Source organism: Apodemus sylvaticus, chromosome 8 (genome assembly GCF_947179515.1).
Source record: "Apodemus sylvaticus chromosome 8, mApoSyl1.1, whole genome shotgun sequence".
Lineage (NCBI taxonomy): Eukaryota > Metazoa > Chordata > Mammalia > Rodentia > Muridae > Apodemus > Apodemus sylvaticus.
This window is the reverse complement of record NC_067479.1, coordinates 71,016,950-71,033,400: the sequence shown is the minus strand read 5'-3', so window position 1 is coordinate 71,033,400 and position 16,451 is coordinate 71,016,950. Positions and strand designations below refer to the sequence as shown.

The 16,451-nt window shown below is 46.5% G+C and overlaps 1 protein-coding gene across 4 annotated transcripts in view; it reads left to right on the top strand.

Annotated features, from left to right (window-relative positions):
- The window catches only part of Parp4 (poly(ADP-ribose) polymerase family member 4), a 97,896-nt gene that overhangs the window by 53,909 nt on the left and 27,536 nt on the right, over positions 1-16,451 (top strand). For 3 of the 4 annotated variants that reach the window (XR_007979281.1, XM_052191354.1, XM_052191353.1), the window contains exons 21-28: positions 222-359; positions 4,185-4,380; positions 6,831-6,898; positions 9,538-9,725; positions 11,771-12,064; positions 12,505-12,604; positions 14,102-14,272; positions 14,509-14,589. Coding sequence is in view for 3 of the 4 variants with exons in the window: in XM_052191354.1 (XP_052047314.1) it covers positions 222-359; positions 4,185-4,380; positions 6,831-6,898; positions 9,538-9,725; positions 11,771-12,064; positions 12,505-12,604; positions 14,102-14,272; positions 14,509-14,589 (1,236 nt within the window). In the remaining variant the exon portion in view is untranslated. The remainder of the gene's footprint in view (positions 1-221; positions 360-4,184; positions 4,381-6,830; positions 6,899-9,537; positions 9,726-11,770; positions 12,065-12,504; positions 12,605-14,101; positions 14,273-14,508; positions 14,590-16,451) is intronic. The other variant, XM_052191355.1, reaches the window with a different exon arrangement.

Sequence of the window (16,451 nt, the reverse complement as noted above, 5' to 3'; positions counted from 1 at the left end):
ATACTTAACTAGATTTGTAGTACACATCAACTGTAGAGTTTCAGGAGGGTAACCAATGATAGTGGTCATTCATATTTTTGAATGCATTACTGCAGTGTTGATTCATAATGGAGTTATGTAAATAATGCAATAATGTACTTATCACTCAGCAGACCAGCACAGATGGACAGGATGCAATTATTCCCTTGCTTACTTTGTTGCATGTTTGTTTTGTGTTGCAGAGAACAGACTGTAAAGCTGTGGTTAGCACCGTGGAAGGCAGCTCCTTGGACAGCAGTGGATTTTCTCTCCACATTGGTTTGCGTGATGCATATCTCCCAAGAATGTGGGTTGAAAAACATCCAGAAAAAGAAAGTGAGGTATGTTCCTTCTTACTTAGGAGTAAAAACACTGCCAGATGTGGCAGTTAACTTAGGGAAGCTGAGGCAGGAGAATTACCACTAGTTCAAGGCATACCTTGGTGACATAGCAAGAAAATACCAGCATATGTATATGAAGTAGCTGGGCATAGTTAGTGCCAGGGTATGCATCTCAACCAGCCAGCTTCCAGTCATGACACAAGGCTTATTATTTATTTATGTATTCTTTGGCTGATACTGGCTGCCTCCTCTCAGTTAGCTCATATATCTTCAATTAACCCATTTATTCTAATCTATGTTCTGTCACGTGGCCCATTACCTCTCATTCAGTGCCAGCACCTCTTCCTTCCTCTGTGTCTGGCTGGTGACTCCCCCACCTGATTCTTTCCCAGAGCTCCTATCTCTGCCCTGAAGCTCCGCCTTTCATTTCCTACTTCATTTCCTGTCAGCTTGTTATTAAATCAATCAGAGGTGATAGAGAAGAACATTTATGAAACACTGAGACAGGTGATCCTTCCCAAAAATAACAATACTAAAGTCTGGACAGTTCTCGGCACCTGTGGCATGCTGGTACAGAAATCAACATTTGAGACAATACAAAGACAACCTTTACACAGTGCACAGGAAGACTGTCCTGACACACACTGCCTCGCGCCGGTCATTCCCAGATCTTGGGAAGCAGATGCAAGGGGAAATCAGTTATCCTTACAGCATGTGCTATATGAGAACCTGTCTCAAAAATATAATAATAAGCACACGCCTTTAATCCCAGCACTCTGGGAGTCAGAGGCAGGCGAATTTCTGAGTTTGAGGCCAGCCTGGTCTACAGAGTGAGCTCCAGGACAGCCAGGGCTATACAGAGAAACTCTGTCTCGAAAAAACCAAATCCAAAAAACCAAAAACCAAAATAATAATAATAATAATAATAATAATAGGAAACACTTATCTATTTGGAAAAAGTATGAATAAATATACTACTAAAGTTGGAATTTCATTTTTTGAAACAGGGCCTTTCCCTGTCGTTTAGCCTGGTCTCAAACTTTCTTTGTGTCCTACCCTGGCCTTGAACTTGTGACCTCCCAGGTACTAGAAATACAGGCTTATGCCACCCCATTCAGTGATGGAAAAAAGACGGTATGATGGTGCACACAGTTTAGCCAGTTTGTTTAGCACAGCAAAGAAAGCAAACACTCAGAGACTGAAGTGGGCTGCCCATCGGCAAGCAGTCCTGTGCCTTTGTTCATGGATTTTTCAAAGTTTCATGACCACTTACAGAGTGAGGTAAGGTGACCCTTCCCCTCCCAAATCCTGGTAGCTCATACCTTCCTCTAGGTTATTTCTTCCTATGACCTAGAAAAGCCCCCAGGGGAGTGTCACAATCACAGCCTAAGTGACACTGCAGGGACAGCGGGTCTTGTCAGGACACAGACTGTGCTTTAGTACACACACATGTGAAGGTGCCCTAGTTACTGATGTAGCAAGAACAACCTGACTGTCGCTTCTGGAGGGTTTCACAGCAGCAGGCGTCTCACAGGCCAGGAGACACAGCTACCAAGACGTGGCTGAAGTATTCCTCGGTTACCTGGAACCCACTCAGTGGAAAGGAAACTGACTTCTGCAACTTTCCCACTGACCTGCACATGTACACATGTCGTGCACACACAGACAGATGTATAAATGCAAGAACATAAATAACGGCAGAGAGGTTGCTCAGCACTTAAAGGTGCTGGCCTCCAAGCCTGACAGCCTGGGTTTACATCCTCGGAACCCATGTGGTGGAAGGGGAAAAATGGCTCCTAAAAATTTTCCTCAGACTTCTATGTGTACACTCTACACACACACACACACACACCAAATAAATAAATGAATAAATAAATAATCAAAATAGGTTTTAAGTAAATAAAATTACTTATGGCCATAATACAGTTGTGTGTGTTTGTAACGAAGAATTGCTACTACATTTACGATTAACCTGAGCCTTGCGGCCCGCTGGGTGGCTGCGCAGGTAGAGGCAGGCACGCGGAAGCCAGAAGACCTGAGCTTCCTCTGGAAGACTCGTGGGGCAGAAGAGACCAGGCTCCTCCACAGCGCCCTCGCACCTCACACACATGTGACCGTATTACGTAGTACACACCCACAGCACCCTCGCACCTCACACACATGTGACCGTATTACGTAGTACACACCCACAGCACCCTCGCATCTCACACACATGTGACCATACGTATGTACACACCCACAGCGCCCTCGCACCTCACACACGTGACCATATGTACTTACACACCCACGGCGCCCTCGCACCTCACACACATATGACCATACATACGTACACACCAAATAAACAAACAGTAAAGTAATTTAGAAATAAGGGGAAATGAGCCAGGCGGTGGTGATCCTATAATCCCAGCATTCTGGGAGACAGAGGCAGGCGGATTTCTGAGTTTGAGGCCAGCCTGCTCTACAGAGTTAGTTCCAGGACAGCCACGGTTATACCGAGAAACCCTGTCTCGAAAAAACTAAATCCAAAAAAACCAAAAAGAAAGAAAGAAAGAAAGAAAGAAAGAAAGAAAGAAAGAAAGAAAGAAAGAAAGAAAGAAAGAAAGAAAGAAAGAAAGAAAGAAAGAAAGAAAGAAAGAAAGAAAGAAGGGGAAATGAAATAAAAATAACTTAAAGGCCGGCGAGGTGGCTCAGTTGACAAGAGCACTGGCTGCTTTCCCAGTGGACCCAGGTTTGATTAGGAAGGAAGGAAGGAAGGAAGGAAGGAAGGAAGGAAGGAAGGAAGGAAGAAAGAAAGAAAGAAAGAAAGAAAGAAAGAAAGAAAGAAAGAAAGAAAGAAAGAAAGAAAGAAAGAAAGAAGGGGAAATGAAATAAAAATAACTTAAAGGCCGGCGAGGTGGCTCAGTTGACAAGAGCACTGGCTGCTTTCCCAGTGGACCCAGGTTTGATTGATAGCACCCACGTGTTGGCTCACAACTGTTTGTGACTCCGGTTAAGGGGATCTGACATCCTCTTTTTTGTCTACATGGTCACCTGGTATACACATGGTACATAGATAACCAGGCAGACAAAACACCCATGCACATAAAAATTAAAACAATTTATGACTGAAGCTTGCATGATCACAGAAGTGTGTTGTGTGCTGGCTGATAGGTGGTCTGTGCATGTGTCTTTGTAAGCACTGTAGCATTGGTATTCCTTTCAGAATAGTGTGTGGTTGAGAGAGATGATTCACACATTCATTATTTGTACAAGGTCAGATCCTGTGTTTGTTGGTTTGTTTTAAGATAGTCTATATTTGAGGAACCAGGGTCTTGTGTAGCCCAGGCTGGCCCAAAAGTCATTAAACTTCTGATCCTCTTGCCTCTGCTAGCCATGGGTAGGCATCACAGGGAGCTACAGCCTCCAGTTTTATGCAGAGCTGGAGATCACACCAAGGCCTTGGTGTGAACTAGGCAAACACTATCCATGAGCCACGTCCCAGACCCCTGTGTAGACCCCTGATTCCAAAGAATAAAAAGAGAAATCTTACCTGTCTTGTTTTGGTAGTATTAGTTTAGTAGAAGGTTTTCGTGTGTGTGTGTGTGTGTGTGTGTGTGTGTGTGTGTAAACATGTGCCATAAAGAGCATGTAAAGGTTAGAGGAAAACTTTGGAGACAGGTTCTCTACTTCCGAGTGGCCTTGGGGACTGAAGCCAGGTCACCATGCTTGACTGGAAGGCGTTTTTACCGACTGAGCCTATCACAGGCCCTAGAAGCTTTTAGAATTGCGAGCATTTTCTTGTGTAAGTCGCGGGCACCTCTGACTACTGCCTCCTTCTCCTTTTAGGCCTGCATGCTTGTCTTCCAGCCAGAGCTTGCGGATGTCCTCCCTGGCCTCCATGAAAAGAATGAAGTGGTCATCTGTCTCGACTGCTCCAGTTCCATGGAGGGTGTGACATTCACGCAAGCCAGGCAGGTCGCCCTGTGCGCTCTGTCTTTGCTGGGAGAGGAGCAAAAAGTCAACATTGTGCAGTTTGGCACAGGTGAGCACACTGTCCCTATCCCTGCTGAGTCTCTTCCTTCACACAAGTATGTGCTGCGCGGCTTGATGACCGCTGGGGCCTAGCCTTGCTGTGCAGTTAGAGACTCCTTATCATGGAGCGGAAGCGCAGACCTCTGAAGTCAGTGCCTCTTGGTGAAGATCTGCCTCTACCATTTATAAGCTCAGGAGCCACTTTGGGCAAGTCAACTTGAACATTTGGTGCCTCTGGTCCTGGGGTTTTGTCTCATCTACACGATAATAGCCCCTACATCATAGACTTGCAAGGGCAGAGATCATCTGTGCCAAGGATTTTAAGCTTTGCTAGACAGTAAGTGAGGCACAAATGTGACAATGTAATCATCAGCTGAGCAAGATACAACAACCTTGGATTATTTAATAGGAAATTCCAACGAGTCAGGACTGACATTTGCCATCATCCCAGTCATAGACAGCATGTCAGAAATGGGCTCAGGCAGCGCTGGGCCAGTACTGTTCCTAGAAGGTCAATGTCACCTTCCAGGAAGGAGGGCAGGGACAGCTCAAGAATATGGCAGGGCAGAGCTGGGAGTGGTGGCTCCAATCTGTGGCCATAAGATTGTTCCATAAGATGGTGTTCCATAAGATGGCTTGAAACAGTTTGGCTATGCCACACTGTTGGATATTGGCTAATGGTAAAGGGGTTACAGGAATAATCTCAGGGTAACCAGTCATAGGGCTAATAGTGCCTTTGATTCAGGCATGATGACTTACTTCTGTAATCCCAACATTCCAGGGACTGAGGCAGGAGTGCTAATAATATTCACAATATAGCCTAGGCTATATTGTGAATTCCAAGCTAGGCTGAACTACAGAACAAGACCCTGTCTCGAAAATAAATAAATAAATAAATAAATAAATAAATAAATAAATAAAGCATCTCGGTGAAAGAAGGAGCATAGGGCAGTCAGGGGTGGCCCTGCCCTCAGCCATCTGTGCAGTCAGGGGTGGCCCTGCCCTCAGCCATCTGTGCAGTCAGGGGTGGCCCTGCCCTCAGCCATCTGTGCGGTCAGGGGTGGCCCTGCCCTCAGCCATCTGTGCGGTCAGGGGTGGCCCTGCCCTCAGCCATCTGTGCGGTCAGGGGTGGCCCTGCCCTCAGCCATCTGTGCGGTCAGGGGTGGCCCTGCCCTCAGCCATCTGTGCGGTCAGGGGTGGCCCTGCCCTCAGCCATCTGTGCGGTCAGGGGTGGCCCTGCCCTCAGCCATCTGTGCGGTCAGGGGTGGCCCTGCCCTCAGCCATCTGTGCGGTCAGGGGTGGCCCTGCCCTCAGCCATCTGTGCGGTCAGGGGTGGCCCTGCCCTCAGCCATCTGTGCGGTCAGGGGTGGCCCTGCCCTCAGCCATCTGTGCGGTCAGGGGTGGCCCTGCCCTCAGCCATCTGTGCGGTCAGGGGTGGCCCTGCCCTCAGCCATCTGTGCGGTCAGAGGTGGTCCTGCCCTCAGCCATCTGTGCAGTCAGGGGTGGCCCTGCCCTCAGCCATCTGTGCGGTCAGGGGTGGTCCTGCCCTCAGCCATCTGTGCGGTCAGGGGTGGCCCTGCCCTCAGCCATCTGTGCGGTCAGGGGTGGTCCTGCCCTCAGCCATCTGTGCAGTCAGGGGTGGCCCTGCCCTCAGCCATCTGTGCAGTCAGGGGTGGCCCTGCCCTCAGCCATCTGTGCAGTCAGGGGTGGCCCTGCCCTCAGCCATCTGTGCAGTCAGGGGTGGCCCTGCCCTCAGAGAGCCATCTGTGTGGTCAGGGGTGGTCCTGCCCTCAGAGAGCCATCTGTGTGGTCAAGGGGTGGCCCTGCCCTCGTGAGAGCCATCTGTGTGGTCAGGGGTGGCCCTGCCCTCGTGAGAGCCATCTGTGTGGTCAGGGGTGGCCCTGCCCTCGTGAGAGCCATCTGTGTGGTCAGGGGTGGCCCTGCCCTCGTGAGAGCCATCTGTGTGGTCAGGGGTGGCCCTGCCCTCAGAGAGCCATCTGTGCGGTCAGGGGTGGCCCTGCCCTCGTGAGAGCCATCTGTGTGGTCAGGGGTGGCCCTGCCCTCGTGAGAGCCATCTGTGCATCCCTGTTTTCTTTAACAATGAAGCCAGTGTTCTTCCAGGGACGCGGGTCACATAGGGATGGCAGGCACTGTGCTGGGGACTCTGCCCCGCCAGGGCTGGGCTACGAGCCATGGCTGTGACTTATCCTCAGTTTCCCCTGGCAATCAGAGATGTCTCTGTGGAGCTTGACTCGGAGAACCTCATCAGAACAGCTTATAGAACACACTTAAGAGGTGGTTTTGTGTGCCAAGATGTGCACACATAGTTTTCTGAAAAGGAAGCACACATACAGCATTGCTTATGGTAGGAACCATAGTATAAAGTGTTCACTAGTGGTGTTCACTAGTGATCAGTCTGCGGTATCTAATGGCAATGTGTCACACCTTCTTATCGCACAGGTTACAAGGAACTATTTTCATATCCTAAGTGCATCACAGACAAGAAAGTGGCCACAGAGTTCCTCATGGTAAGAGTGCTGCCTCCCCTCCTGAGTCTGCGAGGCTTGAGTAGTTGGCCCAGGACCTGGTCCTCAAATGTTTTGAACACAGGTAGACGCAAGCAAGCTTTTCTACGTGTGCATGAGATAACCTACTTCTAAGGAGGAAGGTCTCTGGTCCACGCCGGCAGAGGTCTGCATGTAGTTGCTTGCCCTTCTGGCCTTGGTCCTTTGGCAGCACAGCATACTACAGCAGAGGGAGGAGGGTCATTCACCTGAGGCTCAGAAGCAAAGGAAGGCAGCAGGGAGCCAGGGGCCCAGTATCCCCTTCGTAAGGGCGCACACCCCAATCTGAATTCTAGTACACTAGGTCCCAACAACTCCCCGTAGCACCCACAGGCAGCTATAAAGCCTTTATGGGTGGGAGATGTCAGTTATCTGACCCACAATGGTGGCCTGTGATAATGATGGTGAGGATGAGGGTGATGGTGAGGATAATGGTGGGAATGATGGTGATGGTGGAGATGATAGTAGGATGATGGTGACACTGATGGTGATAGTAGGATGATGGTGACACTGATGGTGATAGTAGGATGATGGTGACACTGATGGTGATGATAGTGATGGAGAGGATGAGGATGATATGACCTTTCTTTAATTGGAAATTAACAACAGTGAAAACAGAAAAGTCAAACGTGTAATCTCAGCACTCAGCAGGTAGAGGCAGGAGGATCAGGAGTTCAGGAACAAGAGGGTCAGCTACCTAGTAAGTCTGAGGCCAGGCTAAGCAGTGTCTATCTCAATAAAACTAAGAAAGTGGCTGGTAGATGGCTCAGTGAATAAAGGCAGTGGCCAAGTCCCACAAGAAGGAGAAAACTAGTTTATGCAAGTTGTCTCATGACCTCCACACATGCACCATGGCATCCGTGGGTCCCCCACATATACATACACACATACATATGCATGCATACACACACATACAAACACACATGTATACATGCACACATACATACACAAACATACAGACATACACATGCATGCATACACACATACATACATACCACATGCACACACGCATACACACATAGCACATGTACACACACATACACACATGCACATACACACATCAACCAATATAATAAAAAAAAAAAATTAAACAGCCAGGAAACCAGGAAGAGAATCTCCTACATTCCTATCATTCACTATGACTCCATAAGTATTTTAAGCATTTTGGAATTTTTTCTTCTGTCCATTGTTTTAGAATGAACAAGCTGAAGACGGCCAGGCATATCCTCCAGGCCAGCAGAGCCATGGCTGCTCTGATGGCGTGTTTCTTTGTACAGATGTTTAGTTCTTTGAAAACTGTTTTTTAAATGTTCAGTGGTAATAATATAGTTGCTATGGGGCACGGGACAAACTAAAAGAATATAAGTATCTGTAGTGGGAAATGATAAAAATATAATACCGCCCTGCCAGGCCTCTGTTCCAAGTCCCAGCAGGTCTCTCTCTCCTGCCCAGCACCCATTCTTTCCAAATATCCAGCAAAGCATGACTCTTAAACTTGAGTAGTTAACCAAATATATTTACATATATGAAACTCCGGATTACATAAAGCCAACTTACAATGATAAAGTTTTATCCCAATATTTCTAACCTCTCAGCACACCAGAGACACAGCAGACACCATCTGGATCTGCGCATCTCCCCCTCCGCTCCCTCGTGCAGCTCCCAGGCTCCCTCTCTCTCCGCCCCTCCTTCTCTTAGCCCCGCCTCCTCTCTCCCCTCCAATCACTGGCCTCTCACTGCCTCAATGTGAATGGATAGGAAATATCTTGCATCAAGTATCATTGTTCCGTGCATATATAAGTTTTTTATGACGACCCTGCATCTCCAGGTTCTCCTTAGGAGACGTGCTTGCTTCAGGGAATGATGAATCCCTGACAGGTGTCCATCATGACAGAGGGGCTGGAAGTAATAAACTGGCATTAGACAGGATTTACCAATGAACCTGCTAGTGATATTAAGTTACACAGACAGACTCTAGCTTAAAGGAGCACTGCCTCCAGCAGGCCTGGAAGATCCGCAGTGTGCCATCGGCCTTGTTAGGAGCCTACGACAAGCAGAGCTGGCTTCTGCTGTGATACGCTTAGGCTTACCAAGGCTGTGCTTCTGTTAAGCTTTATTCACCAAGACTGCCTGCCATCCATCAGCCCGTCCCCATATCAAAAAGAGCCTCAGTCTGCCGGCCAGGCAGGGTGACCCTAAAGAACATCGCCCATCTGATTCAAAATAACTGGGGCGATATTTTTGCTGTGTAACTCTCCCATTTGTCTAAAATGGCTAAGCCATGTCTCTTTAAACATGTTTAGTTGCTCAAAGTATAACTTAGATCTGGGCCCTAACAAAGATTTACAGATGACAGTATATGTGGAATGTTGTAGCTCAAAATCTATCAAAACTGTAAAGGATTTCTGTTCAGGACCTGTTTCTCTTTGGGCATTTGACAGACCAATCTGCAGTGTTATTGAAGAGCTTTTTCCTCCTTACTCCCTGGGTGTGGGACTGAATGGAGCCTTGATTTGTCATAAGAGCTAGACTGTAGAGGTGACATGTTCAGCCACAGTTAAGGATGGATGTTCCGTAAGATTGTGACACTTGCTCTCCTGCAGTCTGCAGCACCTTCCATGGGGAACACAGACTTCTGGAAATTACTCCGCTATTTAAGTTTCCTGTACCCTTCAGAAGGGTTACGGAACATTCTCCTCATATCTGATGGGCACCTCCAGAGCGAGAGTCTGACATTGCAGCTTGTGAAAAGAAATATCCAGCACACCAGAGTGTTTGCCTGTGCTGTTGGGTAAGTTTCAGAGATCTGGTCACCATGGTGACAAAGGCATGTCGTTTGTCTATCTGGGAACTTTGCAAGCTTGCAAGCTGGGATGAATACAAGAAATCTGTATGTGGCAGAGGAGCCAAGCTCTTGGCTTGGGACCATGCTGCTAGGGGCTCACAACCACAGGGACCTTGAGCAGGTTGTTTCATTTGGAAAACCTGCTTCGCAGGACTATTATTTAGCAGAACAGTTCAGCCGGCTAGCTTGTCCTGAGCAGCCTGGCACAGCTCCCTGGGGCTAATTTGCTCCTGTGCATGGTTTGCAATGCCTGCCCTTGGGACTGTACCTGCCTCACACCTGCCTTCTCCCCTCCTGTGTTATCAGTTTTCGGCACCTGCATGGAAGCCCTGAGGTCACAGTCTTCCCGAAAGTTTTTTAAATTATTCCTCCTCCCTATTATAGTTGGCATCTGTGTTAGGAAAAGGCAGGGCAGGTCTCCTGCTGCTCTCCCAGAATCCCCACCTGGTGCTTGGCCCTGAAACCCAGAAATTCTCCCTGCACAGCTTCCTCTCCAGGACACCAGGTGTCCCTGTTCTGAGTCTACAAACGTAGACTGCTGTGCTGTGTTCACAGGTGAGCCCTGGCTACAAGCTCGGGTTGCTGGGGTCCAGGATATCCAGGATACCTTCCCAGTCATTCCATCCCCGCCTCTTCATAGCCTCTACTGGCTGCTGCTGATAAAGCAGAACTGGCTGCTCCCACAACTCCCCATGCCTCTGTTTATTTTTCTTTTTCTCCTTTGTATCAGTTGATTTTAAGACATCTCTCAGTAGCCCAGACTAGCCAGCAAATTACTATGTAGCCCAGGCTGGCCTGGATCTTGTGAGCCTCTTGCCTCTTTAATGCTAGAACTACAGTCATGTGTCACAGGGCCTGGATGGGCTGGTGTTTCGTTTTGTGACAGGGTCTCTGATGTTCCTTGGACTCTGATTGTCCTGCCTTTACCTCCCAAGTGTGAACTGGCACACCTGGTCTGGTCAGTACTGGGATTGAACCCCATGCCTTGTGCATGCTGGATAAACCCAGTGAGCCACATCCTAGCTCTTAGGCCACTGACTTTATAGAGCTATCTTTAAAGATTTTTGTTTTGTTCACAATTTGGTTTGTTTAAGAAAGGTCTTTGGCCAAGCGGTGGTGGCACCTGTAATCCCAGCACCCTAGGAGGCAGAGGCAGGCGGATTTCTGAGTTCGAGGCCAGCCTGATCTACAGAGTGAGTTCCAGGACAGCCAGAGCTATACAGAGAAACTCTGTCTCGAAAAACCCAAATCCAAAAAACCAAAAAACCAAAAAACTAAAAAAAAAAAAAAAAAAAGAAAAAAAGAAAGAAAGAAAGAAAGAAAGAAAGAAAGAAAGAAAGAAAGAAAGAAAGAAAGAAAGAAAGAAAGAAAGAAAAAGAAAGGTCTCTGTGTGGCCAAGCTGGCCTTAAATGTAACCAAGGACACTCTTGGACTCTTGGACTTCTGGTCTCCTGCCTGCACCTTACAACTGCTTCCTGTACTTTTTGTTGTTGCCGTTGTTTGTTTTCAAGTGTGGAAGTATTCGATTTTATTTGTTTATTTTACTTTATTTCTTTTTCAAGACAGGGTTTCTCTGTATATCCCTAGCTGTCCTGGCTCTCACTCTGTACCAGGCTGGCCTTGAATTTAGAGATCTGCCTGCCTCTGCCTCCCAAGTGCTGGGATTAAAGAAGTACACCACAAACTGCCTGGCTTTATTTATTTGTTGTTTAATATTTCTGCTGTGGAGGTCTCTGCAAACACCCTGGCCAGAAAGAGTGTCATCTGTGTGAGGCAGGAGAGAAGACTGCTTCAACACAACTCAGTAGCCAGCGATGGTTCAAATTTCTAGAGTCTGAAACAGGAGGGTTATTTCAGGCATATTTAAACACAATACACTTTGGGGTATAAAAAGGTTTCTTGGCGTAACACAATCCTGTGATCCTGTGATCCTGTGTGTACAATAAAGCTTAAGGCCTAATTACATTGAGGCTCTTCCATGTCATTTTAAGGCTTGGGGAGCCATTGTGGCCACCATCATACAGACAGCACAGAGGCCACCAGACTAGCAGCCATCTCCATTCCCAGCCTTCTGGGAAGAAAACAGGTTGTACATCTCTTCCTTTTAAGAGACGGCCTTGCATGTTTAGCAGTCCTGGACTTCCTAATGCTTATCCGCACAAGGAATTTGTACCCTCTCCACTTGGCCAATGCTGTGTTGACTCAAGAGTCCCACCTGCCTCGGGTGTGCTCAGCCACGAGCTACACCCCAGCGCATTTAATCTGTTTAACTCTGGAACAGAAAAGTAAGTTCTTCATTCATCTTTCTTGACATTGCTAACATCTATTTAGCAACTATGTCTAGAATGTCTTGAAAATTACTGGATGTTGTGGTACAAATTTTATAATCTCAGCTCCAAACAGTCTGAAATAAGAAAGAAACTAAAAGTTCAAGGCCAGTACAGGGTATTGAGTAAGACCTGTCTGAAAACTAATGCAGCCGAGCCTGTCGTAGTGTTACATACTCGGGAGAGGTGCAAAGATTGCCCCAAGTTCAAAAATGTCCTGGGTTACAGAGTGAGACTTTTTTAAAAAAGAAAAAAATTAAAGCAGAGACAGCCGATCTCAGTGAGTTCAAGGCCAGCCTAGTCTATAGAATGTGTTCCAGTACAGCCAAGGCTGTTACACAGAGATTCCCTGTCTGGAAAAAAAATGTTTTTAATTAAAATGTGTGAAATGTGCTTAGTTCTACAGCAAATCGCCACCTCTTACGGACCTTGTCCCAGTGTGGTGCTGGGGTGTTTGAATATTTTAACTCAAAATCTAAGCACAGTTGGAAAAAACAGGTATGTGGGTTTCTTTTTTTAAACATCTTATCTGTACTCATATGGGTGGAAGTCCTATCTCCTTACAAGTCAAGTAGAAACTTCTATCTTTTGTGAATAGACCTACAAGGAAGCCAGAGCTTTTGAAACATTTTCTTTAATAATAAGAAAGGCCAAGCCAGACACAGTAGTGTGTGCCTTTATTCTCAGCACCTGTCTTCCCTCTGCCCCATAGCTCGGGCTTACAGACGTGACCACACGCCATGCTAGTTCTTCAGTGTGGAAAAATGCACACAAGACTTACAAATCCAAAGCTGTCTAACCATCATTTCCAGCCATTTCCAGAACTTTGTCACAGTCCCAACAGAAAGTCTATAATAATATAAATTAAATATAGTAATAGCTCTGTGTTGCCTCCTGCCCTCAGTGCTGGACAATGTCTAGTCTAGTTCAAGCCTTTTTGTGTTTGCCTTTTCTAGACACGTCTAGATACAGAGGCATAAAACATCTCTTCCTTTGTGTCTAGCTTATTAGCATAATGTTCACAAGACTTATCAGTGTGTTGTGTTTTTGACAGAATTTCTTTTCATTTTAAGGCCAGATATTTTATTATTTTCTAATTGGGTTTTGAAAAAAGGAATCTCTTGTAACCCAGGCTGAGATGAGGATGGACTTGAACTAATCCTACTGCCCCCATTAATCCAAGTGTTGAGATTACAGGTCTATGTCACAATTCCCATCTTAGGGATAAATGGTAGTGTATCAAATATTCATCTATGGTTATTCTATAATTAGGTAGGTGATAAAGAGAGAGATAGAGTGACAGAGTGCACACACACCTTGTTGTATTTGTTAAACTATCGATGAACTTGGCCGTCCCAACACATGCTGCTGTGATGGTGCTTGTGTGAGCGCAGGCTCACTGTATCTGGAGCCTTTCCATCTGTTCAGCCCTGGGCTTGCACTCAGAAGTGGGACTCTCTTTTCCACGGCAGCTGGACATTTCCCTCTCCTGTGGCGATGACCCCGAGCTGCCCAGCTGGTGCAGCCAGTGCCTCCACAGTTGAGCCATCTCCACGTGCTGAAATAGAAAACTTATGCATATTTACTTATGCTGATGGCACCTTTAATCCCAGCACTCAAGAGGTAGAGGCAGAGGCAGATAGATCACTATAAGTTTGAGACCTGCCCAGTCTACAAAGCAAGTTCCAAGCCAGCCAGACTACATATTAAGACCTTGTCTCAAAAGAAAATATCCACCCCCCCTTTGGGAAAACTCCCCATGACAGGAAAGGAAAAAACCCTATAAAATTCTCAAAGACACAATGTAAGCTTCTAAGAGTTAACAATGTCTGCGGTTTGTTGACTTTATGGTACTAGAGATTGAAGCCATCCAACTGTTGATACAGGGCAAGCACTCAAGTGGCCTGCCAACTGAGATGACCCCTGGCTGGCTTTTTGTTTTGTTTGTTTTTAGATGTTAACATTAAAGGAGAAGTATTTTCTCTTGTATTATAGATAGAAGCCCAAATGACCAGGATACGTTCCCCAAGTTGCCACTCTGTCTCTGTCAAATGGCAGCAGCTCAGCAGAGCTGCCCCGGAGCCCCTGCAGGCCCCGGCGTGGGTACCCTCCTTGTTTCACAATGATCGACTCCTGGTCTACGGATTCATTCCTCATTGTACACAAGTAAGATGCAGAGCTCCTTACACTATGGGAAAGAAGACGGTGAATTTTGCTGTTCCTCTTCCCTTCGCCCCCACCCATTTCGCTCTTCTTGGCATCGCAGTTCCCCTCTGGATGCCTGGCTGGGAAGCTCTTGATTTCTTTTGGGAGGGGAGGGTGTTGCCAGAAGGGTGGCCGTTACACTGAGACGCACTGGGAGCAGAAACACTAACAGAACATGTATGTTTCTCCCATTTCAGGCAACTCTGCGCGCAATCATCCAAGAGAAAGAATTTTGCACAATGGTGTCAACTACAGAACTTCAGAAGACAACTGGGACTGTAAGATTCACATCTTAACTGCTGGGCTGTGGGCAGAACTCAGTGGGGAAGCGCTAGCCACCCGGGAGAAGGGCTCTTCCATTTCCAGGCACGCGCAAACTTAAGCAATGGACAGAAAGTTATAATTGTCAGTTTCCACATATAAGTTCCATGTACTTCCTATGTTGTTCTGTGCTAACATGTCAGCATACATATGGAGAGAGGTCAGGAGGTTATCTGTGCAACTGAACACATCCCTTTAATGGGTCTTCATCTGGGAGTCTTGGATCTGTTGATGGGTAAGACTAGCTTGCAAGTAAACATGTTTACTTGTAATTGTGTATACATACTTACAACCCCAGCACTTGAGAGGTAGAGGCATTAGGATTGGGATTTTGAGATCATCCTTGGCTACAAAGCCTGTCTGAGGCCAGCATAGGCTACGTGGACCTTCTCTCAAAACAAAATGTGATTGTTTTGTTTCTGCTTGAGATACTAATTCAAGAGGGCCCTGAACTTGAAGCATTCCTCCTGCCTCAGCCTCTTGAGTGCTGGCATTACATTCACTCACCACCTCATTCTGACACTAACAAAAGTTGTTACAGACTCCCCAGGTAAGGACCAAGCACCATAAAACTCCCCAGTTCAAATGTCAACTGCAAAGGTTGTTCTCCATGTTACCTTTGTCCAGTTTGTCAAAATGGGAGTGGAGTTGAACGTTCCCTAAATCCTCTCAGACTTAGGAAAGCAGTCCATTTACTGTTGTTATTATTACAGGGATTTTTCTAACTGTAGTTTTAAATAATTTTTTATTCTTTTGAGAGTTTCATACATGAATACACTATTTGCATAATTTCTATTGCTATGTCCCCTCTCCAACTTCTCTATGTCAACTCAACACTCTCAAGTTCACGACTCTTCTGTAATTATTCTTTCTCTCTCCCTCTCCCCCTTGAGACTGAGAGAGAGAGAGAGAGAGAGAACACACACACACACACACACACACACACACACACACATGCTCATCCGTGCTGGCTGGCATTTTTGGCTGGCTTGACCTTGCGGGTCTTGTGTATGCAGTCAGAGCTGGCCCTGTATGCCTGTGTGCCACATCCCTGTCCTGTTCCCAGAGCACTGATTCACACCAGCCCTTTACTACCTCTGGTCGCTACAGTTTTTCTGTCTTCTCTTCTGGGATGATCTCTGTAGATCTGTGTTTTTAATCTTTGCATTTTTTTGACATTTATTTACTGTGTGTGTGGACTTGAGAGCACAAAATGCATGCCACAGCACTGATGTGGAGATCAGAGGACAACTTATGAGAATCAGTTCTTTCCTTCCACCATGTGGTTCCCAGGAATTGAAATCTGGTCCTCAGGCTTGGCCACAGGAACCTCTACCCATTGAGTCTGCTCACCAGCCCATGTTTTTATCAGCCTAGTAAACTTCACAGTGTACCTACCATAAACATCCTATGATTTCACTTACTTTTTTAAAAATTGTGGTAAACATACAATGCACAATAAATAAATAAGTTGTTTGCTTTTAAGAACACTGTCTAGCCCTTGGGCATTCTTTCTTTTTTTCTTTTTCAACATCTCTTCTGGATGTTGAGGGGTTGGGACAGAGTCTCCTTAGCCCTGGATATGCTAGAGCTCACCTGGATATTCTCAACTACATGAGGTCAGCCTGAGCTATGAAACTGTGTCTCAAAAATTTTTATTTTTTTTTAACTTGATGTTTTCAACCCTTTGAACAATGGCGTCTCAAGACGCAACAAAATCCTGTGTACAGCTCTAGCCACAAGAGCTAACGGTAGCTCTTCCTGTGGAGAACCGCACGTCCATGTGCTCCTCCTGCCTCTTGTCTCCTAAGTGATGGGA